This window comes from Nipponia nippon, unplaced genomic scaffold (assembly GCF_047370975.1).
Source record: "Nipponia nippon isolate SJK-2023a ecotype South Korea unplaced genomic scaffold, ASM4737097v1 scaffold_2, whole genome shotgun sequence".
NCBI lineage: Eukaryota > Metazoa > Chordata > Aves > Pelecaniformes > Threskiornithidae > Nipponia > Nipponia nippon.
Genome location: NW_028262336.1, coordinates 52869277 through 52895342, shown reverse-complemented (window position 1 = coordinate 52895342; position 26066 = coordinate 52869277). Strand labels below are relative to the sequence as shown.

The following is a 26066-nucleotide window of genomic DNA, read 5'->3' as shown; positions in this document are numbered from 1 at the left end:
CTATCCTGTTTTCACTGTATACAGAACCTCAGGCTTTACATCAGCATTTTTTTATTTCTTTCATTATCAAAAACAGTAATAAAAGAATTCAATCCCTGCCACATGAATCCTAATCTGATGCAATCTACATATCAATGTAGATCTGGTGGCTATGTGCTGAAGAGGCTTTCAAACAGCTGTACCAGATTTTTTTTTTAACCTCCCCAGATTTTCTGTTGTTTTTTGGGAATTCTATAATTTCATACATGTTTAATTCAATCTCCTTTTTTTTTTTTTTAAGTACTAAGAAATCAACTTAAAAAAACACACTTAAAATACAAACACTGTTTGCTTTCAAATGAACAGCTGTGAATTTTAGGATTTAGGCATTAAGGCTGAAAATCTGAACTTGCACTTAAGGTAGTCAGTGCAAGGTGGATGGTAAAAGAAAAAGCTACGCGAGTCTGAGTTCATTACCTGCTGACTTCAACTTCTCTCCAACAGACTGTTTTTTTTTGCAGATAATCAGGTAGTTACAATATTCTGAGAAATTTATAAATGACCTCTTGACAAAAGTTTCAAGAAAATATATTTATTCAATTTTAGCAGAGGAAGAAAACATAATAAATATAACAATTTCTCACACCCTTCTTTACAAGATATTTTTACATTCAAACATTACATTACTCTTACAAATTTCAACTAGTATTTCAAATTTTAAAAGACCTGAAAAAGGAAAGAACTTTTAACATTAAAAAATAAATATATCAGAGTAAAAGAGTGCAAATGTTTTATTTCTTGTGGCTAGTGCTAAGTGTTCAAGTCCTTTAGAACACTGCAAGATGCATATCAGATCAGCAATATTGCAAGCATCCAATTAGCACGCACAACTATTACATTAAGTGAACAATACAGATTGCAATTTTTCATGGTACAACCTTGATTTGTCTCTCAAATAACATTGAAAAAGACTTTTCCAAATTTCTGCTATTATGACAACATGAGCTTTTTACAAATCCCACACTCAAGTCCTCAGCTGAAGCAAAATGGATCTAAGCTTGAATCTTCTCAAAGCAAGACAACTACCAGGCAAGTACAATTATCATTCTGACAGGTTTATACAGGTATTCGGAGTGCAGCTGATACTTTCTCAGCAGAAGGAGATGCAATTACATTGGGATTTTTATTTCCATAAACTGGGACGGCAATCCCTTAGATTCTGTAGGATGCCCATAGCTGTGTTTTGATAGCCATCAGGTTTTGTTCATTTTCTATGTACCATCTATTCAAACCAGTTTTCTTTCAGTAAAAAACGTACAGCATCATCAAATCCATTTTGGTACAACAATTCCATTTTCTCCTGGTTTGGTGGGAACAAAGCTTGATTAAGTCTTACTAGGTTGGCCAGAGACAGCTGCAACAGAGCAAGAAGCTATAAATTAGTTTATTATAGCAACTTATCTAGACTTGACTGTGTTGCTATCTGTTCTGTCATCTGTTTCATGTAGCATATGTAAAAACTTAAGACCAGCATGGCTATGTCTACACTAGTAAATTAACCGTGTCCAGGTACACTGCTGAGCGCCAAGACAAACTGGCACAAATGGTCTGCATATCCACTATTAAACTCACAGCCTCCAAGACAGACTGTCTGCCTGTAAAACTGCCCAAAGCTTCTGAAACATTTTAACTTCGGAACCATTCCCAGAGCTGTCTGGAAGAGTGGTAGCTGGCACGTGCTAAAGTTGTGCAAGGAAATATTTTGAAAGCTTACTAGTGCAAACCACCATATTCTTGGGAACATTCCCAGGCAATGTTTAACATACGAGTATAAACGTAGCTTGTATTACCAACAAATTAAGACCTACTCAGCATATCAAGTGGTCACTTTGATGGTGTAAAAAGATTTCAGAACTCTATTCTTGAATAAAGACATTATTAAATTGTTTACAACAAAATTAAAAATATAATTAGATTTAATAAAGTTCTGAACACTTTATTTACATCATTAATTCAATACTTTAGCCACATACTTCATTATTCACACTTTTGAAAAACAATATCAAACTAATCTTCATTATTTGAAGTAAGCAATTATTCAAATTTACACTAATAGATGCAGGAGGTTCAAAGAGACAGAAGACTGCTCACATTCCAATCCAGATAAATGAAGGTCTAGATCTCTATTCTATGCAGATTACAATATTGCTGAAAAAAATTTATTCTTAGTTCACATTTTTACAGCTCTAAAAGCTAAGGGTGCTTCAAATGGAATAGTTTAAAATGTTGCCTGAGATTCTGCACAATTCTGCATTTGCAGAACCCTAGAAGAAATGTAACTCTGCAATTCATTTTGTCTCTAAACTAACCTAATCACCAGCTCATTTTTCCTCCTCTAGATGTACTAGATATTAGATACAAATCACAACCAAGAAATACAGAGTGAGCAATTGCATATAGTTTCAATATATACAAAATCAGTAATCTCATGCTTTATGATCATTTACCAAGTACTATCATGCTTAAAATTTCTCTGTGAAACATTATAAAGATTCAGAAATTGGTCCAATTTAGGATTACATCACTCAAATTAAGAAAACATATTAACAACTGTCTAAAAGGAACTTTAAAAAAGTAACAATTATTGCTAATCTTTATTTTTTCTTTCTAATGGAGTTTTATTGACAGCTAGGTCTACTGCTATTCAATATTTTCTTTCATTATGTCAAAGGAAGCGATACTGTGGTTAAAGTTTGTGAGACAAAGCTTGCAAAGACAGAAATGTCAACGATGAAAAGAAGGCCATAAAAATCAGTCTTAGTCTATATTTCCCATATACAGAAGTGTTTCTGTAACATCTAACAAAACTTCTGGAAAAATGTTGTGGTTACAAATGTTCAAAATCTTAACATGAGCTCTCTTGAGCAATGAGGTGACAAGCCACTATACCATTTCAAATGTACAACAAACTTGTATATTAAATTCAGTTAAAGCAGCTAATTTCAGTAAGTATGAAGGGATGTTCTGGAGTTTCCCCCTCCTGAGGTATTCTACAGAAGTCTTTTTTTTTTCTCCCTATAAACACTCTGCCTAGCCAAAGACAGCTGATACTTAAAGCAAGCCTAGATTATTTACATTTAATTGCCTGTGATAATTTGCTCAATTTTGTGCTAGATCAAAGCTTTTCAACCTTTCTGACAAAATTTCTTCTATGTCTTCCTTCCCTTATGTTTAAGAAAAAGTTTACACTCCATTTGCAAAACAGAAAATTCCAAAACATTACTTAAGCTGATATATACGCAGAAAATAAACACTTAAAAATAAGCATAACCTTAACTGCTCAACTAGCTTTTCTTCTTCTGAAGTTATTTAATAAACAAGCAACTCACCATTATATCTTGTTTTGCAAATTTAACATAAAGATCCACACGTCCTTTATCTTGTGGACAGATATCTAATCGACCACTGAAAGGAGAAATCGTCACAGTTCTTCCAACAGGCAAGATAGGAAGGCCATTGGTAAGACCACCATCAACCCACTTCTATTGGAAAATAAAAATATTTTCAAAGTAACCTTAGCACACTATGTTCATAATTAAACACTTCATCCTTCCTGTCCCTGCCTCCTCCACCCCACCCTCAAGAAAATTTACAAGTTTCCTTCTGAGAAAATCATGAATAAGCTTGAGTATGAAGCATAAAAATCAAGGAACTGACAATGTACACACACAGTGTTTAATTAATGAGTGTTTGACATAATGTGAAATATGTAATATATTTATCAAGTTACTGACACGGCTTGTTAGTTGACCTAATAACAAAATGCCCCATACAGAATTTTTCTCAACACATACATGAAAAGTTAAGATTGTTAATATTACATGTGAACCATATCAGATAAAGTATACTCCTCTCAAACATTACTCTGATTCAAACTAGGAGCTGGACAATCTGTATGTGCAGGTAAACCGACTGCACAACGTAAACCAAAAATGGCTTCTCTTCTTCCAGAGCCTCTTGTCTTCTTACATATACAACACAAGACAGCAATAGCTGGAAAGTGGAGGGTAAAGGCGGGAAGGAGCTGAACGACTACAGCACATTAGAGGGAGCAGACATCAGGTCTGCTACAGGAGTTGAGTATAGGAAAGAATGAGGAAGAAAAAACAAAAGAAACCAATTAATTTCTTGCAGAATCTCACATATTTTTTGGCAGTCTAGGGGCACAAGCCTGATCTTCAACAGGGACCATAGCAAAATTCCATCCTAGCATAAGCAGGGAGAGCTGTGACATCTCCTTCCAATATATTTTATACATTCATATTTCTTACTGTGCTTACATGCATAACCCAAAACTCAACACCAGTCTACTGGCTAGATGCATTCACTGACATCATACATGAGGTCTGCTGATCAGGTGCATCTCACTTAAGTTTATACATCTGCAGCCAAATTAGTCATTCTACACTTCCTTTATCATCAATCGAGAGAACAATTCTAGCAAATTGATGATCCACCTTATTCTAAAGTAAGCACTTACATCTGATTTGAATTGTGCTGAAAAAGTGCTTTCTTCTCTTCTTCTCCACTAATTATAAAGGAAACATGCATTAACTTTGTAAGATGTAGACTACTGCACACACCTAAAGCTAATCAAGTTGAAATCCTGTAAGAAATAATATTGTAAGATTCACCTCAGTGTTTCTTAAGGGTTTGACCTCCCCAAAGATAAACGTAACGCTCCAGGATATCAGCTTCAAGTTTCATTAACAGAGAACATTATAAACAAATAGCAAATTGTGCTAGTACTCTTTAGCGCCAGTCAGGCAGAAGACTGCTTTTCTGCTGTAGGTGATACTGTATGTGACTGTTATGAAACAGCAAAATAATGCAAGTTTTCCCACAAAATTACTGCAAATGCCACAGGAATTTAGTCACAAAATTAAAAAAAAAATCTCCCACAAAAAGTATACTATTACAAAGTTGTTTACAACATCTAAATTAAACTTGTCTTCAAACTGTTGGCAAGACACTAGCTTTCAGTGCAGTGGCTGCTATACAGGAAGCATTATCTCAGGTTACAGTGTTTGTTCTTCAGAAGCCCCTGAGATTCTCTGAGGTCTGTCACTTGGTTGTATAGATCCATCTCAGCTGTATCCTTTACTCTTGCTTAAAGCAAATCTCCTTTTAATTCTACAGGTATAGATTTCTCCCAGTACCACTGTTTAGTTCATGCAACCAAAAGACTTTGTTGTCACTTGCCCCTCCTTCCACTGTCAACTCCCATATCTGGCAATACATGGATTTACTCTTTTACATGCGGATATATAGCAAGCACCATCTGGGGGGAGCGGGTAGGGGGGAAGGTTGCTTTGTCCCTCCACCCCGCCCTCTTTTTCACTTTCTCAGGTGAAATTTGCCATTTCACAATTCTTTGTGCTCCTGAGCTTAAAATATAAGCTACAAATATTCACATTCAATAGTCTCCATGAACCTTCTCACCCTATTATTTCATAACATACTTTAGAGCTTGACTCTTGACATTAGCTCTTGATGTCAGTACCCACAATCCACCATTGAATTCCTTCACTTTCCACAAAAATTGTATTTCTCAATTCTTAGGATTGAGATTGTTTTGCCTTAGAAAAAGAGGCAAAAAAAAAAAATTCTAAAACCATTTAAAGCTATCTTTCAGACTTCTCGAACTCCATTACACCATTGCTGCGATAACTGTGAGTAAAGCTGCAACATACCTTAACATTTCTAACACTAAGGCTTTTTTTTCCTGTGTGTCCATAAATAGTCATTTATTATTGATTTAAATGCAATGTTCCTTGGAGTACTAAGTGGCTTTTCGTTGCAGTTCCTACAGTGACAGAACAGTGGAGTCCCTGTCTAAGCCAAGTCAAAGACACCATAACATATGACATTATTAATGTCTTCCACAAGTCTAGCTTAGTACTTTTACCACTTAGAAGTTCTCCCGCTTTTAAAAATTCAGATTATTTAGATTTTTTTCCCCTCTCCTCTTATGCAACTTCAATATTTATTTGAAAAATTAAAATATTTACCAAGGCAAGTGCAATACTTTTCGTTAAGCACTATATTTTGTAAACTCTGTTATTCCTAGCTGACATGCCCTCTGTCATTTTATTTTCTTTCAAACATTTGTGAGAAACTGCTTCTCAGTCAAAAATATTTTGGCTCCACAGTATCTCATGTTACATAGTTAAAATAAAACATTTGTATGTGTCCTGATTTCAGCTGGGATAGAGTTAATTTTCTTCTTAGTAGCTGGTATAGTGCTGTGTTTTGGATTTAGTATGAGAATAATATTGATAACACACTGATGTTTTAGTTGTTGCTAAGTAGTGCTTACACCAGTCAAGGACTTTTCAGATTCCCATGCTCTGCGTGGCGCACAAGAAGCTGGGAGGGGGCACAGCCAGGACGGCTGACCCAGACTGGCCACAGGGCTATTCCATACCGTATGACGTCATGCTCAGTATATAACTGGGGCGAGTTGGCCAGCGGGGAAGGGATTGCTGCTCGGGAACAGGCTGGGCATCAGTCAGGGGGTGGTGAGCAATTGTGTCATGTATCACTTGCTTTGTACATTATTATTGTATTATATTATTATTATTATTACTACTACTACTACTACTATCATTCTATTTCATTTTACTTCAATTATTAAACTGTTCTTATCTCAACCCAGGAGTTGTCTGACTTTCACCCTTCCAATTCTCTCCCCCACCCCACTGGGGGGGAGTGAGTGAGCGGCTGTGTGGTTCATAGTTGCTGGCTGGGGTTAAACCACAACAGTATGCTGAAAATAAAGAAACATAATGCCCCATATTCTTTTCATTTCATTAACCAATTCTTGAAAAATGCTTCTTAGCTGATGAGGCAAATTCCTGGTAACTTCTGAATTAGTTTCTTTTTTGTAAGTACAGTGCAAAGACAGAGTTCTGAAATAATGTGAATGAAAACCAAACCAGACAATGAAATTAAGAATGTCGGCTGATCCTAACAGAATCTACCCATTTACCAGTAGATGGTTTTTACAAAGCTGTTCTGTAAGAACTACAGTGACAGAAACTACAGCCTCATCATCAGATACAGTCAACTCAATCATCTGTGGATCTTTATCTGTCTTAAAGATTAACCTTGCCAGAGATTCAGAGGACACTAAACCAACTGAAAGAAAGATAATTTCACACGGAGCAAGTTTGCCCTGCTGTTACTGGAAGCCTAGTCCAAGGGCACCTTAAATACCCAGCCAAGGTAAAAAGCTAGCTGACATCATTAACAGACTATAACTTCTCAGATGTTGCTCTACACTCCCTTTTCCATCAGATTATTTTTAGGCTCATCAAACCAGAAGAAAACATACTATGAACAGACTGTTGTTACACCTATGTTACCATGCTTCCCAAAAAGCATTCTTCCTGAAAAGAAAACTAAAGTGCAATGCTGGGAACAGTTTACCTGGGGTTTACTCTCTATAGGCAGTATGGACAGGCTAGCAACAGGTTTGGCTATTTTCTGATACTATCCCAGCAAAACTGCACCATACTCCCTTACGTATCACACAACATGTATTTCAGTATGTTATCTAAGGTACCTTTCAAAAACATTCCCAGATGGCCTGGTGATATGTATGCAAGTGACATATGTAGACCAGAGAAGATCCAGATCAGCTGTTCTGAAGCACAGGTAAGGCCAGTAGACTCGAGCAGCAGGGAGTAAGCTCAATTCCATGCTGCCGTGGACCATATGGCCAAAGGAATTTACCCCCTGAAACTAATGTAAATGCAGGCAGACAGACAGAACTTTAGTCTGCTACAGTAAAGCTTTCAGAAAACTTGGAATATGATGCTAATATGATAGGCGGCCTTGCAGAGCCAAATCAGTATCCAATCCATCTTACCGACTTCAGTGCTTACCATGTCTGGATCACGAGGTTACATGCCATGTATCTGGCTCTACACTGCATGCTTTAGGGGCCCTATTACCCACCTACATATCCTTGTTACCCACTATTCTAAGCTGTGGAAATACTATTGCAATAGAAATCCTATGATCTTTGCTCTCACCCTGCTCTAAGTATTTTGGACTAAAGAATGGAAGTCGCATTCATTTACGGGCAACAATTTTCCCGGGGAAAAAAAAACCTCCCCACACCACAAATGCAATATTTTAAAAGAGTATGAGAAAAGTCAGTGCAGACATGCATAACTAATCATTCCAACAAATAACAATAAATGAAAGCAACCTTCTTCTCAGAAACTGCCTTTTCTGAAGGAGAGTAGTAAGAAGCTTTGGGAATGACAACAAACTTTCAAGTAACAGAAGAACCAGTTTCTGTGAAACATTCATTGATTTCACTTCTGAATGCAAAAAATAAAGCTGGGCAGGAACAAGAACTGTCCACTAAGAAGAGGCTGAAGGTGTTTCAGTAAATACTACAATACCCGGGCAAATCATAATAGCAGTGTTCATCCAATAAAATGGGTTTTAAATAAGTTTTGGACAAAACTCTGAGCCAACTTTTCATTCTCTTAATTGAAAGAACAACACAAGAAATTAAACAAAGACACTTCCTTCCCTTTAACTAATGGCAGAATGAACCTAGAACAACCATGTGTGCCCCTTCAACTGCACAAGCAACATATAAAGACTCTAATCAACAAAATTTCCAGACCCTGGGAAGCTGCAAGGAGTCTCCATTTAACACAAGCAGTCAGGCAATACTGATTTAAACCCTTCACACATTTTAGCTGGTATATATTGCTGTATACATAGTTCTAAAGCTGACAAGCCTTCTGACATAATGAACTCCAATTCCCTCTTGCTAGAGACAAATGCATATGGTTTTGTGGGGTTTTTTGTTTGTTTTTGTTTGGGTTTGGGTTTTTTTGTTTGGTTGGTTTTTTTTGGCAGAGTGGCTGTAAGGATTATAGATGATCTAAAGGCACCATTTGGATGCATATGAGGAAATAAAGGAGAGAGTATCATGTAGTAATTCTCAGAAAGAAAAAAATGGCTATTTTCATGCTTCTAGTAATTACAAACAGACTAAACAGTCAAAATTATTCTTAAAATGTTAATATATTTATATAAGTAAGACAAAAAAGTTCTTGAAGCTAAACCAAGTACAAGCAACTGTGAAAAGGTTTTCTTATAGTAGCATACATCTTTGAAAACTTTATAGCTGTGTGCTATAGGGGGAAAAAAAATGTATTCTTTAATGTTTATCCAGAGATAAGAGATCTGAAGGTGCCTGAAGCATGTTCTCACGTTCTGTACAGAATTACAACACAGACTTAGACACACACATGTACCGCAGCAGTGTCCAAGCTGCCAAGACCTTCCTTATCATTCCTGCCATTAAACAGAAAAGCAGAATGGTGGTCCTTTAAATTGCAGAAAACATTTTAGAGTTGGTAACACAACTTGCCATGAGAAGCATCTTTACTACAAGAAGCTTTTCCTAATGGTAAGCAGGAGACATTATCTTTAGGAAACAGTTTCATGCCACACAGATCATTTCAGTCTCAACACCCACAATTTTTGAAACAACACATGAATGAACTCATGACATCTTTCATGGTGTTAATCTACAGTATCAACAGAAACAGTAACTATTCTACAAAATACAGTACTGCAATTCCCACCTACCCTTCCCCCAAGATCAAATAATTACATCATAAATGAAGAATGCTCTTACAAAAAAAAAAAGTTGGTAGTTAAACTTAATGAAAAATTACCTCTCCTTTATATTCAACTGGCTTAATTCCTGCATATACTGGTACAAAACTACTTGCTAGCAGGACCTAGAGAAAAGAAAGGAGAAAGAATAGAGAACAGAAGTGAAGAAAAAGCAACAAATTAATTCTGAACCAATACATATTTTCATACATATGTATTAAATAATATAGCAGTAACCAGTTAATATATTAGTTTTTTGTAAAACCATTGTCATCTCAAAATGTCTTGTTGTTGTGGTATGTCAAAATGTGATTAAAACTACTCAGTAGGGTTTGGTTTTTTATGACTTGACAGTGACAACTCTCAAAACGAAATATCACAAATTAACTCATTGATTAATGTGATTCAAAAGAGTATGAACCTAGTCTTACACAATGTGAAGTAAATGTATGATTTTGCAAAAACTATGCATATGCTGAAAAAAATGCCGTATAGAGTATTGTCAAAGAAGCTGACCCAATCATTCTGCTGGCATGTTAATATAGTGTTTACTCTTCTAATAAATTAGATTGTCTAAGAATTAAACATTTTGAAAAATACTACAAACAGCCTGAAAATTCACATATGTATATCTTTATCAGTATCAATACTTTCCATTTAATGCATTCAAGTATTAACAAATTACTACTTGTCCTATTGTAAGCCTACATTGCTGTCTACAGCAGTTCTCAATTTTTATTTTCTTTTAGACCACGACACCTCTTCTGTCATGTACTGATGTGCACACACACATACCTTTCTATCCACTCATAGTAATATCTATGACTCTGTGTGTGTATCTCTGCACCTATGTATCCACCCATATATATATATATGCAATTAGTATACAGCATTTCAAAGACAAGGGGTAGATGTGTGGATGAAGTGCAGTATGTCAGAAATTTTCATATAGCTAAATGTGGAGAATATGCATGCATATGCGTGCATAGCAGCATGAGAGAGAAATCTGGGGAACAGAAGCAGGTTACAGACTGGACTATATACTACGTGAAAGATGATCAGGTGCAAAAAAACCCACAATCCATGGAGATCATAGAAGAAAATGCCTGAGCTTTTTTTTGGTGGAATTACATTTATTTTTACAACAAGTTAAGCTACTTTCAGTATTAAACAGCTTTCTTCCCCTAACAAGTTTCAATTAAGACTCCATATCGAGTCTTTAACTTTCACTTTGAGAACTCTTTTCTTGGCTGTTTCTCTTCCCAGTGATCTAAAGCACCAAAGCTTTGTCTGAGCTCAGATAAAAAGGCTTTCTCTTCTTATTTTCCAAATGTGAAATTGTACCTATTTCTCTACCAGACAGGCCTTTCCCTCACAAAATCATAAGGTCCTCCTTGAAACCATTCCTCTTTCAAAAGTGACGTCCTACAGGGTTCCCAAGTTCCCAACATCAGCTTCTTCCCCTGCCCACCTCCCTTTCTCCTCTCTCCTTCAACTCCATCTCAGTAACTTTGGCCCTTCTAAACTAAAGAGAAATGGGATCAAAAAAGTTTAGTGAAGGAAGAGAGTCAAAACCAGGTGACCTCTGCCAAGTGTGAATTCCTTTCAAGAAGACTGAAGAAAGCAGTTGGCCTTCCTTATAAAGTCACTTAGATCTCAAGAGTGAGGTGAGGAAGGACAAGTTTGAAGAACTAACGCTTTCAGTATTTCCCTACCACTAACAGACTAGTGTGGACTCCTATCCACTGCTCCCACCTTTCCAAACTAAATACAACAGTGTTCTGCACCCTGCTCCCTCACAAACATACAAATCATGTCTCTCTTCCCCCTCAGCTCCAGTTTAAGAACTGCAAGTCTAGGAATGCTGGTACATGATTATTTTGTTCACATATGTAAAGACTGTTTCAAAAGTGGGAGATTATTAACTGCCTTTCCACGTCCACTGGGAATAGTAAAAGAAAATAAAAGCTTAAAATTGTAGCAACATATATTCAGTTTAGCCATTATGAAAAACTTTGGAACCATAAGGCTTGTTAAGCGTTGAAACCAATTGCATACAAAAGCTGAAAGATTTCTGGCAGAGGGTACAGAAGTTTTGCTGTTATAAAACACTGCTTGCCCAGCAGTATCTTCATCCATGCCTTGGATATAGTAGATCATGTCTAGGAAAGGCATAATATGAATATATAACCTAACAAGCTCTATCTTCCACACTACTGGGGCAGCCACCAGCATTAAGACTGTTGTATACATGCATAGCTGAAGGCACACACAAAAACATGTATTACGAGATGCACTGAAAGAACAGACAACATGAATGTATTCTAGTGAGCAATTATTTGGAATCTTATTACTATTATTCCAACCCATTCTGCTGCTAGCATATGGAACAAAAGAATAGAACAGAAATGGTTAAGTCAACGAAAGAACTACTGAAATACAAATAAAATATATGTATTTCCAAGGTCATCTTGAAGCTTCTAATTGTCTTCAGGTTAGAAGATTTCACTGCAAAAAACCATAAACCTACAGAATAATAAACTCCATGCTTGTCACTGCTGGCTACCATAGCTAGAAATAACACTGCATAACTTGAGATAAACTTTTTGCATAGTTATCTTTGCATGATTAAGTCCTACAAATTTTGAGAACTGATTGGCCGTGTAGAATATAACAGGGTCAAAATTTTAAAAAATGGTACTTTAAAGGCAAACTTCCAAACCATACTTTGAGATTTTGTTAACAAGTGTGATATTTTTTTCCTTTAATTATACAGGTTCTCTTATTTACTCTAAGCATCCACAAGGATAGGGAAAGAAGGAATTTCTTCTTATTCTATTTCCTCCTTTATTCTGTTATATCTTATGATTTCCTCCACCAAGATATAATCAATTACTAGAAAGAACATTTGCTTTACATGCATCTGATCTGAATTCATCCTACCGTTTCACATCAGCTCATGTATACAATCCTGATCCAAATTTAAAAAGAGGCCTTCAAAAGAAAAGAGAGGGGCAGTAAAAGATACGCTTTCCAGTGACAGTTAAAATACAGTTTATATATGGTACTTAACATTACATTATATCTGTTCTCCACAAGGGCTTGTAGAAAGTGTTGGATTTTTTTTTTTAAGACAGGAACTTTCTTTTCTTTACTTTCTTTTGTGATGAAACATAATATAAATGGTATCAGTGAAGTAAGAGATGCAAAAAGACTCAGCAAATTGTTACAAAATTTGGAGATCCTCTGTTTTATTCTCATCTACTGTAACTATTAGCTACCCTGTTACTTTTTAAAACAGACTTTGCCTACAAGGTAGTGCTTTAAAAACAGATGAAGGAAACACACACAAAAATAAATTTTAGCAAAATTTGCAGAACGGCTTCCATTGTTTATGTTATGGTTGTAGCGCCACTGGTAGTATAAGTGATTACTTGAGTAAAAGAGTGATTTATTGTGTACCTAATAACATACTCCTAAACCTTGAAGAAACTCAAACATTTTTATTTAAAGCAGCAGTACTCAACTTCATTACCTTAATGAGGTCCTCCCTGGATGCAAAACTTGAAACCAAGTGATTTTCCCCATTTTTGGTGTTAGTGACTGACACATAGAGCCGGTTCTCAGCTATCTCGTGAGCATTAGAAGGAAGAATAGACTCTATGCCTTCCCTAGAGTAAAGAAAACACTAAACATTATTCACCATCATTATTTAAAAACCTTGCAAATACATTATGGGTGAAAGAGTGCTGAGCTCCCCACAGAAAAAATATGCACACTCTCAGTTTTCATTTAGAGATCTTCACACAAAAATGCTCTTATAGATGCATTAAGATAGGTACCTAAGTGTTTTCATAAAATCATAACCAGGCGTTACAGCACCGAAGTCCAATTTTCTAACTTCCTCTGCAAATCCATAGGCAAACTGCTTACATTTCTGCAAATGAAAATATTCACCATTAAGGATGTTTTAGTTATGAGAAGAATGTTCAACTGCTGTATCTAAAACACACTAGTGGCTAAAGCTTTAATCAAGAGAGAGTTATAAGATCCGACTAAAATACTTTCCCATATGTGCTTATTTTGTAACAAGATATGCATAACAAAATGTTGATCCTTTTATAAGAACTAATTTGTAAGAAAACAAGATCCCTAATTAAAAAAAGCAAACAACAACCTCACAAGAATACCACTTTAAAAATCAAGGAAAATTAAAGGCTATTTTTCTATGTATTACCACTGCTAAATAATCACTTCTCTGAACCATGTTATTACCAGAACAATCATTTACATTTCAAGTGTAAAGCCACCTTTTATTTTAAAGACCACATCAGTACTAAAACCAGACACAAGTACCTTAAGATGCTTATAAGCACTAAAAAAATTATTACAATTTCTTCTCACTAATGCAAAAACCACGCTACTAACAAATACTCATATTTAATGAATACAATACTATGGAAGTATTTAATGAATGGAATACTAGAATGGAAGACAAAGGAAGAAAAGACAACTGCAGAAAACCATGCAACAGATTCCACTGCACAGAGAACCTCTTTTACGCAAACTGAAATGCTAGGCATTAATGACTGCAGAAAAATAGTTTGTAGTGTGAGCCATAAGAACTCCAAAAGGAGAGTAAAGGAATAGGTAGCATTTATTTTTTTAGCAAAAAGGTTCTGAAACAATGAATTATGATTTTGAATGCTTAAGAGTCAGTATTCAGTATTCATATTCCTTTTTTTATCCTTTCATGCAGACTTCTCTAATGATTTTAGGGACTTGGGAAAAAACTAAATCCATTCTTAGGCAACCTCCTGAAATTGGTACTCAATAGATGTATTATACCCATGTTCACCTATATAGCCACATGTTTACAGAATAAAAGATCTGTCTATAGATAGTTTGGGGTTCCTGGCTTATTAGCTTCCTGCATGCAGAACAAATATGTTGCTAGTAATAAAATAAATGATTGATGTGACTGGGGAAAGAAAAAAAAAAAGAGAGAGAAGTGAATGTGCCCTATTGAGGGGGACGGTACAGGGTTTAATGGAAGGAAAAACAGGAAAGAGTTGGGGTGAGGATTAGTATGAGATCAGGAACAAGCTGGTTGGAGCAGTTTAACTTCCTCACATAACTGTACAACACAGCACTCACCTAAGTGAAAGAAAGAAATGTAGTTCTTGCACTTTCTCTATACGGTCTTCAAATAAATGTATCAAAAAAGTTCGTTAAGAGGTCCTTACCTCTTAAAGCAACAATCGCTGTAAAGATTTGTGCCAATTCATTTCACATAGGTTAGATTTGCACCTTTACCCTAGGAGGTACTTGCCATTGCCAGTTCCAAGCCAATTCAAATATATTAAACTAGTTATATGCACCAAGTCTTGAATTTATTCTACATTAGCCACTTAGGCTTCTTCTGTAGTCAATCAGCTGGAAAGATGCACATTCAGACACCTCTCTCTCTAAATAGAGAAGAAACCCACAAACCCTACATAGAAGCACCTCAGAACTACTATCTTTATATCTAAGATGCTTTAATAAAGTGACAGGGAGCTAAGAGTAATAGGGAGATGGGTGAATCCAAACCTAGGTGAATGACAGAAAACTACTTTCCATATTACAAGTACTAAGAATAAACCATAGAATTCTTGCTGCCAAAAGGGACAATTTCTTACCCCTACAAATTGTTTATAATTTTAGTGCTAGAAGCTTTAAACAATACATCTAAATTTTAAATAGTGACTAAGGACATGTTCAGAAATTGTAACTACTTGTATTGAGTTAAGCAAACTTGACATCAAACATGATCAAGGTACTTTTGAAATAAATACGTAGTTATCTATAACTCTATAAGCCTCCCTAGAATTCTCAAGTCCCATGCCTTTTCAACAGTGACAAAAATCCAAGATATGACTGAAAAACATTTGCAAATTGTCACATTAGAACAGCAACTGTCAAAACAAGAAATCCTCAAGGTTACATTCACTCCAAGATAAGGAAGGGTTATAGTAGAGTTTTGAGACTAGGAGATGGAGAAAGTCCTAATTATAGCTTGTCTAACATAGCCATCTTTGGAGCGAGGGGGGGGAAAAAAGAAGAAAAAAATTAACTGATGTAAGAGTTGTATTTGTGGATATAAAATATTTCAAATTAGAAATATAATAAAAGTAATAATAAAATTATCCTGATATGAAAAGTTAATTCTATTCAGTACACAACACTGCCTTTACTTAAATTTCATGAGAATTAGGAAGAATTATTCCCCCTCAAAAAACAGCTCTCAATTTTCCATTTAAACAATATAACAGAATGACTAAAAAGCAAATAATAAAAAAAGGACTAAAAAGTTCATGAAACTTTCTTTAGTTTGCATTAAAATGACATATTTTCAAGGAAAAAATCCATCAGACTCAATGTAATATAGGCTTAGTTTCCACAAACATAAAAAGGAAAAACTCTTCTGATATTTTTTACTTAGAAAGACTTTTGTAAGTTGGACCAGGCTGGGAACAAATGCTCGTACCCAGAGCCTAGAATAAGCAGAAAAATTTCCTTGGGCTAAGAAAAGGCTAGCTGCTGTGCTCACCATATGGGAAATTAAAGTCAGTGGTATGCATTATACCAGGCAAACCTGAAACTGAACTACTAATCAGAGGCTACAGAAAAGGAGTAACACCTGGACCGAATACAAGTAAGGTTCTCTTCACAACAGAGCGGAACTTTCCTAATACCAAATCTTATAAAGAATGCACCCGGGGGGTGGTGGGGTGGAAAGAAGCCAGGGAAGAACTTACTGCTGAGAGCAACAGAAGTATAGCTAACTGCAAGCTAAGTCCATATCACAGAAGAAACAAACAACACGCAAACAGAAAGATCAGTGGCAAAGTGTGGTATTGGCTGGGACTATTGTTTGAATCATATTCAGTGAAAGCTGTAACAAGCAAGGCCCCAAGAAAGCTACCTGATGCTCACTGGACTGAAACCTAAGTGTACTTAGAACCAAAAAAAATCTAACAGACTTTTTTTCCCCCCCTACAGTAATGCTGTTAATTATAATTCAAAATATTAGAGAAATATTAACATTTCAGCAAGGCCTGGTCCTCTACATATATTAAGGCAAAGTCACTACAAGCACTTCAGGAGGGCAAAGCAGCTTTAACCTAAAGGGAAAAACAAACAAACAAGAACAAGCTAATGCCCTCCCACAGAACCTGTGAGAGTAGTCACTGAATATCACTTTGCTGTTTCTACATGACACCATGTCCATGGTGAGAAAAGGGTGGCATCTCTGGAAAAAAGAAAACCAAACACACAGGTATGGAGCATGTCAGAACAGAATGCTGTGAGGGTTAATCCTCCCCAGCACACGCTGGGGCTACTGCTGTTAAGTTGTGAACTGTACTGAGTCTAAAGGAGGTGCACAAGCCACTTCTTGCGCTGTCTAATGGAGCACAGAGAACAAGCACAAAATTTGAGCCAGTGTGTCGTGTTCTTTAACTTTATGAAGATAACAGTCCATCTACCATTTTCATCTCCCTTCACAAAAGGACGAAAGGATGGTGCTATGCATTTGCTTAACAAAGCCTACCTCTAGCCAAGAAAACAACGATTAACTTTGTAATGTACAGTGATTAAGTGCATATACATTTCAGTATATTAGAGTGTATCTGGTTGCATACAACTCAACATTCACACACATGAAATTTATATTTACATAGCTTAAAATATAAAGTTTGTATGACACTTTTCTCATAAAGAAATACTTGCTTCATAAACATTTCTGCCCATGAGTCACAGATTTTGTTAATGAAAACACATACATGAGTCCTGTTCCTTTACAAGCAAAAAGAAAAACAAGAATAAAAATATTTAAAAAAAACCTTAATGGTAGATGATTATATAAAAAATATCATTTGAAAATTATCATGTCCTATACCTACGAATTTATTAATTTACCTCTATATTTTCTGGTACTGCTAATAAGACAGTGGCAGCCAGTGATCCCGCAGAAGCTCCCGCAAAAGCTTTCACAGCTTTCAGTAACTTCTTACCATGCCTGTAAAAAGCAGCTGCTGCCCCCAAGTGGTAAATACCCAGAAACCCACAAGCTGCAAATGACAGATTGATATGTTTCATTTTTGCTGTGGAAATAAAGTTTCACAGTCAGAAAAAGGATCAGTTAATTTTGTCTTATAATATACATCTATTCTTTTGGCACAGAACACATAATATATTATATCTATATAACAAAAAGCAGTTTATTTAAGAACAGTAAAACCTTTTGATTACCAAATACATCAAACAAGTAGCAGTTTGTTTAGCATCTCCAAAATTGAAAACAACTCTAAAACACTCCTTAGCATAAATCCCTTTTTCAATCAAGAAATATATATATCTATATACAACATAATTGCACATTTTCATCTAACTTGTCAAAGAAATACAAAATAAAAGTAGCTACTCAAAAGTGATAAAAGAATGCTGTTGTAGAGTGAACACTGTTAGCCACCTAGAGTAAAAAGTCAAATTAATTATAAAATTGCTGGCTACTATGTCATCATACTCCCCTTACACACACAGAGTCTTGAATCCAATATAATCCTCTAAGAAAGCATTTTTTTTCCTTCACCTCTGGAATTCATTTGCCTACTAGTATTATTAGTAGTCATTAATAGACAAATTCTTCTTTAAAGTAATTTCTTGTTTAGAAAACAAAAATACAAAACATATCATTGCTGCTATTAAAATAAGAAGGAATAAAAACCACCAAAGTAAAATACAAATCAATAAACATATGAAAACACACACATACACTCTGAAGGTGTCAAGGACAGAATTTAAAATTAACAAAAAGCACAAACAGGAAGCACAAGTTCAGATCCTTAGGGGTGGTTTATTTAAAAAAAAAAAAAAAGGCTGTATATATTAGCTCTTCTGTTTCTGCAAATAACTACGAGAGCAAGCTACTTCACAGATTATATTGCACAGATATACAAGACTTTGTACAGATTATCTTAGTACTGAATTAAAAATAAACTCCTAGTATATTTGGGTAGCATCAATATGAATGGGACTAAAAAAAAAAGTCAGTATACTCAGGACTACACTTGATTTTTCTGGTTCGTAATGAAATAGCTGATGAAGGGCTTCTCTTGGAAATAATCTACAGACACTGTGGTGTCAGTTCTGATGAACAGAGGCAAACATATACAGCAACAGATTTTGGTTTAAGTTGCCTCTTCAGCTCAGAAATGGGAAGAGCAGGAAAGACGAGGATAAGAAACAGCCTTCAAAACCACTAGATAAGATGACACAATAAACTCAACTGCTTTACCCATAACATGATTAAAATTAGAGAGCGAGTGAGCGCACATCTCAGTACCAGGGCATACTGTATGGTGTATCAGTCATGCTGCTAAAACATTACACTATAATAAGGTAGTTTATCAACTAGAAGGGGGCGCTTTACCCCCTTTACACTGGAAACACTTGCATATCCACTTGCAAGTATGAATACCTGTAACTTACATCTAACACATCTGTACTGATAGAAAGGATTTCAGGTTGGCTCTTGCTGTGGCAATGTAAGAGAAAGGCATTTGCAATGAAGCAAATGATAAATCCTGTTACTACTTTTAAAAAGAAAGGATCTTTTAATTTAAAGAGAAATCACTGTACTGCATAGAAGATAAAAATTTATGCAAGATTTTACTGGAAAACAACACACACTGTTCTTCATTGAAGATTTTTTTTTTAGTAGAGTGGAAAAAAACTAAAATAGACTTTGAAGTATGATGCCATGATATGCTTTCTTTCAGGCTAGTTAAACTCTCAGTAATTTAACCAACTGCTGCAGCTGTTTCCATGCCTTCTGCAAATTAGAAGCAAAGATGCATTTGCATCACAGGCCACTCCAACAAAAAGGTGGAGTTGGTTAAAGCAATTACATTATTAAGTAGGAACAAAAGCAAGCATGGAAGAATTAACTCCCATTTTTGTCCAAAAGAGATTTCCGGCTCAAGACACTACTAATGTCAAACATTATATGAAATAAGGACCACGTTTACGTAGTTAGTTGGTCAGAAAATAAACAAGCAAAGTAAGAGTTCACAAGTCCCAAGAATTACATCTAAGGGACCTATGAAATGTAACTAAGAAACACAAGTGTAAGATAATAAACTTATTTAAATAAAAACAAGCATATGTATATATACATCTTCTAAAGAAGGCTCATTTACAAAGCATTCTAAAAGGTATCTCTCCTTGCTGGAAAATATTTAGATGTTCACAAATCAAAAAAAGATGAAAACTAAAGACTATCTAAAGCATAGTTACAGAAAGAAATTTTAGATTAAGATTTTTTAAAAAGGAAAAAAAAAATCCCTACAAATGTAGAAGACAATCACACTTCAATGTATAAAGAATTGGCTGGTACATTTTCTCTAAAGTGAGTAGAACAGAAAAGGAGGTTATGTGAACTGAAGAGATTATTTGAATCTCAGATCAAAACCTACTGAAAATATACTGCCTAAAGTCAGATGTCCATGACTTCTCCTACAAGTCTTCATGAGGAAATTTTATTTCCTTATATGAGCTTTAGTCCTATCTAATTATCAGTTATTGTGGGTAACCACTGTTCTCTTCAGTGTCTGGATACATGGCATTCACTCTTTGATGAGAGTTAATTTCTTAACGCTTAGATCCCATACTTCTCTTCCTCCTTCTTCATTCCCCTACCCAAGAGACAGAGATTATTGAATGAGTATTCACATCGGTTTCTTGACTGACAAAAGGACTCAGTGAGAGACAAACATGCAAAAAGAAAAAAAGAACAGTAAGATTTCAAGTAAAGGAATACTGTTAGAGAATGCTGCTAGTCTCACACTCTGTTAAGAGTAGACTAATTTCAAGTCCAAAAAGATGAAATTAATGCAATCCAAAAAGCAGTTAAAAATAAATCACCTTTTTTTTTAAAAAAAAAAAAAAACAAAACCAAAACAGAAGTACTTGACCCACTGGATTTGTATGGCATGCAATACAGCACTGTTTTACAGATTCCCCAAGAGAACTACAAATCAAAAGTAGCAACACCATGGCTGTGTTATCAAGTCACTACATTTTTATTAACTAGGGTCAGTTCCCAGGTCTACATTATGTATTTGTCACAAAAACATGAAGTTTAAAAATACTTCAGTACAAACGTTAATTGGCAGATGACATTCAGGATCAAATGACAGATCCAGTGGTTACATCTAGCTGCAAGACTGAGAAATGGGTTTTGCACATACATGTAAAAACCCTACAAGTGGGTAAATAATGAGAGAAAAAATATTAATTGAATCATAGAATAATTCAGGAGGTCTCTTGCCCAACCTTCTGCTCAAAACAGGGCCAGCTATCAGATCAAATCAAGTTGCTCAGGGGCTTTATCCACTTGTTAACTGAAAAATCATGTAACGTTTAGCTCCTAAGTGACAGCTAGTACCTGTTGCTGGGTGAAACAATCAGGTCTTCTTTCATTTGTTCAGAATATTAAAATCAGTAGAGTATTGCAAATAATCAGTGTTATAGAGGAGAAACAACAGAATATTAACATCCTCATTCAGCACTATGCATCTGCCTGCGGGGAGGTTCTGTACATCAAATTGAAGGCCTCTTACAAGAAATCTGTAAGAAAGCACTTAACCTGCAAAGATGATACAGATGAATAAGAATCATGGTTCTATAAGGAACTATCTGCTTGACAGATGCAGTTAAGCAATGTCGTTTCACGTTGCAAAGGAATATCTGGGTAAAAGATAAGAAAGCATTCCTTAGATGAATGTCTCGTAAAATCAGAAAAGCAAGAAATAGGAAACCACAATACTCACTTTTACAAGAATATAAACCTTCCCATTTCTTTTGATTCTTGCAAATATGTCATGGCAACAACTTGATTTGCAAGTTGGAATGGTGTATTTCAGAGACAGTATGATTCAAAAATGTCTTTTGCTTTGATGATCTGGCAGATCACAGCTCTTTTGATCAAAAAGAGTAGTAGGGTTATAACAACTCCCAAGAGGACATACAGAGAAACTTAATATTAAGTCTATAATATGACTATTGCCTGACAATTTCTTACAGAGTACCAGAAATAGGCGCAGAGTCACATCTGGACATCGACCATTTTTTTCAGCTGCCTGAGCAAACAGCAGAAATCTCACTATCTTAGAAATGGTATGAAACACTGACTGTTAACAATATTATCTATTAACTCAAAAGTTATCATATTAGCACGTGTCAAGAAAAAATTTCAATGAACCTTAAAGGATGCACAAGTACATTTCAGCTAGACAGTGCACACACTGTAGAAATATGACATAAATCGGACATATCAGATGCTTTTGCCACCGTTTTTCAAAAATGTTGTCATCTTACATGATTAGCAAATTTCAAAATGTAAAGATTTTAACTGGCTAAGGGGATAGGTATGCTTCTGTTGTCTACAAGAAAAACCAGAAACATAAGAAAAGATAAGTACAAGAAGAAACTAGAAAGACACTGGGGCTGTTCAATCTCATTATTTTACAGATAATGCAGGAGCATTCAGGAATAAACGTAAGAGTTCTATTTTAAAGATTCTCACATCTAAAAAAAAAAAAAAAAAAAAAAGAATTCACTGGTGATTAAAAATATACTGGGGAGGGCAGGGAAGGCATTTGTGTTTACTCGGCAGTGTCTCATCCATTTGTAATGCAAACCTACAAGAGAATGTACGTAAGAAGACAAGCCTGTACAGCAGAATTATGATATAGTACAATATAGCTTTTTCAGGATAGGTACTGTCTTCCTAATTGTCATGCACAGAAACAGCACAACAGTTTCTCATACTGCTGTTTCTTGAGCAATGTAATTACATAAACAGTATACGATCTCAGTGTCTTAACCAGTCATAACTACCTCCCTGTCACCCGTTTGTAAACAAAAGCTGAAAATGCCCAAAGCAACTGACTAAAAAACCTTTACAAACAAAAATTAAATATACATAGAATGCGAATGACCAAGCACCCTGAAGCACAGAAGCTAAAATGTATGATGCATAACAGCACATTTGAGAATTAGTTATTAGCTAGGAATGACAAAACAAGCAAAGTTATGGAAAGAACTGTTTAGCTAGGCAGCATTGCTAAAATAAAGGTCATAACTGTAACTACTAATTTACCTGAATCAGAAATCACCACTCACACAGGAATGTTTAATTGTTTTTTCACATTTATAACAGAAAAAAAAAGTTCACTAGCATCACAGACCATTCGCAGCCTTCAGTGAATAGTCAAGAAATTGATTCTCCCCGTCAAAAATATGCTCACACAAAACAATAACCCATCCAACAGATTATAGTCTACTTAAGAGTCACCACAGTTACTAGCAAAAGAACGGGAAAGCTAAGTTTTGCATCTATCTAATCACACGGAATAAGCATTGTAAGAGTTTGATGAAGCTGAAGAAAAAAATTGAAATAATAATACAAAATAATAAGCACACAATCCAATCAGCCATTAAGACACTTAGGAAAATTACATGAGCCTTTGCAAACTATAAAAATGGTGTATAATCCCCTTAAAAGTAAAAAATAAACACATCACATAACACAGAACTTTCAAATTAAGGGTTTAGACCATCTTAATCATTAACACAAGATGTCTAGAAAGGACAGGGAAGGCTGACTTCTTAAGAAGAGGGTAGCGAAATTTTCAATACCTTCTAATGAATGTTGGCTTCCATCACGTACTCCACTGGGACTTCTTCCAGCAGCTATTTTGGCTCCCTCTGCACTAGTAGCCATTCTCGTATCTACTACTGATCGTTTATCATTTACCTTGGAAACCTACAATCATACAGTCAAATACTACTATTTTAAAAAGAAACAACAGGCGAATGTAAGATGAACATTATTTATCCTTAAACAGATTAATAAAGTCAATTGAAATAGTTGTAAAACTATCTAGATGAATATCTCAATTGTTTAGCCCCCCCCCCCCCCAAACTAGCCGAAAGCACAATGTTCTAGTATTTATAAAGTGCAGGCAGAAATTTATATTTTAAAGATGAACTTAATTGGACATCTAGAAAAACTTTGCCATTTGGAACTGCCAGTGTCCCAGATTAGCCTTAATTTTGTGTCCCTTCCCACTATTTTTGTTTATATCCACAGATTTTTTTTTTATTTTTTTTTTTTTTTTACAATCAGACTCTTATGTTTCATCCTCCCTTACCGATCCACTAGAAATTGACTTTTTCCCATTTTTTGTGAAAAATTGCATTAGTGAAAAGTTTTCCAGAGAACTCGGGTCCTATTCTTCACTAAATGGCTGTCACTCTAACTAATAAGCCTGTCAGTTATCATGCAGTATTGTCTAAAGTATAATTTGAAAAAAAAATAATGTTTCTCCCCAGCTTAGAACTATCATACACAAAGAATTCATTCTGAAACACTGGTTCTCCTGCAACTTCTTGCTGCCTGCCCCTTTACCTTGATAGGCATCTTCAATTCATAAATAAGCCTGCAAGATCAAAAGTTTAGCTCTGTAGATTCTAAAAGAAGTGATATTACCACTGTATTGATGCATATCACTTATACCCAGAGCATCACAAAAATACTTACCTGGAATTTAAGTCTGTTACATGGCGCTCTTATGGTGCAATAGTTTAGAATTCCAATCCAGAACTGATGAGTTTTTGGAAACATGCAAGCACACAATCTGCCTTCTTTCAGCTGTAGCAACAGTATTTGAGCACCACAAAGGCTTCTAGCAGTCCACATTTTCTTAAAAGTGACCTCTGGATCCAGATGATGTGGTAACCAAACTGATACTCTCAGAAGCTCTTTTAGCATGGAGTCACAAAGGAAGTATCAATAGATGAGCTGGACACCATAGAAGTACACAGTAGAAACTTCCTCTCTTCTACACATAACCTGTTTAAAAACATTAAGGGGGAAAAAAAGAAAAAAAAGAGTAGTTGAAAGGTAGTTGCACACCAAGGCCCTGATACTGTAACAAGGCCCTCTTCACAACGCTCTCACATTTAGTTTTCAAGGGATCACAACCTAAAACACAGATGTGTTAACAGCTGATTCATTTGACAATGGAACAGTCCTAGGCAGAACTTTTGTTCAGTAGCTGCTGTCTGTCTCACCAGCCTCCATCTGGCACTGTGTTGATCACCACCAACCATAAAGTCAATTGCTCATTTCAGAAACAGGAAGGACTAAAATGGTCAGTAACTCAAAGAACAAGTGAACAAACTGTCCCTTATAATTAACAATGTGAATACACTGTTCCTTCTACCTCAGCGGAAAAACGTGCAAGGAGTGTTCCAGCAACCTCAAACCAACTGTTCACAAAGATCCTAGTAAGAAAAACTCAAGCATGCCAGCTGGTACAGGGCAAGCCTTGTAATCTTCTATGCTACAAGGGTATCATAGGAGTGACACGCAAATCAAAAATAAGTCTGGTTTACACCAAGCAAGACTCTGACTGTAAAGAATAACATATGAAAATGCACTTGTTTACATGAGAAGAAAAATAGGTTATTGCCCTGACTACCAGTGCAAACAAACCCTGTGTGATCCTGTGTAAGCAGGTCTCAGACACACACTATCAACTTCAAATTTAACCCCAGTCAAATAAGGGAGTTTCAGGTTTTCTTCTTCATCTTGTGTGCCATGAGATGAGGCCTACAATGCAATTTGATTTTTCCTCCCTCTACTTTGCTCAGTAAACAACCGATATAAACAAGCAAAACCGAGCTGAAACTGTGAGACAAAATTTTTAAATGTAACAAATAGAGAAAGTCAAGTGACAACTGGAGCCATCACAGCAGTAAGAAAAGTCACCGCGCCTTTTAAACTTGTAGACGTGCGACAGAGGGGTGATGTTTTAGCGGGCCGCAACCCTTCCAATTTTAAGCTCAAGACCACCCCCCCGCCATCTTCCCCCGTTTCCCTCCGCGCAGGCTCCTGCCTCAGCCCCTCCCGGGGATCTAAGGCGGCCTAGGCGCACAGCGGAGGCGCCCCGCCCGCCTCGGCTCCCAGGAGGGACCGGGACCGGGACCGGGACCGGGACCGGGACCGGGACCGGGACCGGGACCGGGACCGGGACCGAACGGCCCCACTTCCCTCGGTAACGGCCACGGAGACAGCTCCGGCAGGGAGCAGCGGAGGCCGCCCGCGGGAGGGTTGCCGCGTACCACAGCTCGCCAGACGGCCGGGGCTCCCCCACCGCGATACCTCCCGCGGCGGCGGAGGGGCGTCCCTGCGCTGCGCCGGGCGGAGCCGGGGCCGCCCGCAGAGCCTTGGGGGCGCGGCCCCTCCCCCGTGACGCTGC

At 36.3% G+C, this 26066-nt stretch overlaps 1 protein-coding gene across 6 annotated transcripts; it reads right to left on the bottom strand.

Moving 5' to 3' along the window:
- Positions 1–583: 583 nt before the first annotated feature.
- On the bottom strand, positions 584–26066 carry PNPLA4 (patatin like domain 4, phospholipase and triacylglycerol lipase). 6 transcript variants are annotated; one of them, XM_087757800.1, is made up of 9 exons: positions 25930–26066; positions 24344–24655; positions 23440–23566; positions 17656–17840; positions 13536–13630; positions 13229–13364; positions 9753–9818; positions 3369–3521; positions 584–1393 (listed from the first exon to the last, which is right to left on the bottom strand). In XM_087757800.1, the coding sequence occupies exons 2-9, from the start codon at positions 24572–24574 to the stop codon at positions 1262–1264; spliced, it is 1125 nt and encodes a 374-aa protein (XP_087613926.1). In that variant the 5' UTR covers positions 24575–24655; positions 25930–26066; the 3' UTR covers positions 584–1261. The 6 variants fall into 6 exon arrangements, with proteins under 6 accessions (XP_087613926.1, XP_087613930.1, XP_087613927.1 ...); XM_087757804.1 differs by having other exon boundaries at positions 17656–17807; XM_087757801.1 differs by lacking the exon at positions 25930–26066 and adding an exon at positions 24788–25025.

What these genes read in the sequence shown, in the direction of transcription:
- PNPLA4 (XM_087757800.1), bottom strand. Translation starts at nt 24,574, where the DNA reads ATGCTAAAAGAGCTTCTGAGAGTATCAGTTTGGTTACCACATCATCTG. An exon ending in CCAGGGAGGACCTCATTAAG is followed by an intron (nt 9,819 to 13,228) that starts GTAATGAAGTTG and finishes TCTTTTCTCTAG; the next exon opens with GTCCTGCTAGCAAGTAGTTT. An exon ending in TTGCAAAACAAGATATAATG is followed by an intron (nt 1,394 to 3,368) that starts GTGAGTTGCTTG and finishes GCTCTGTTGCAG; the next exon opens with CTGTCTCTGGCCAACCTAGT.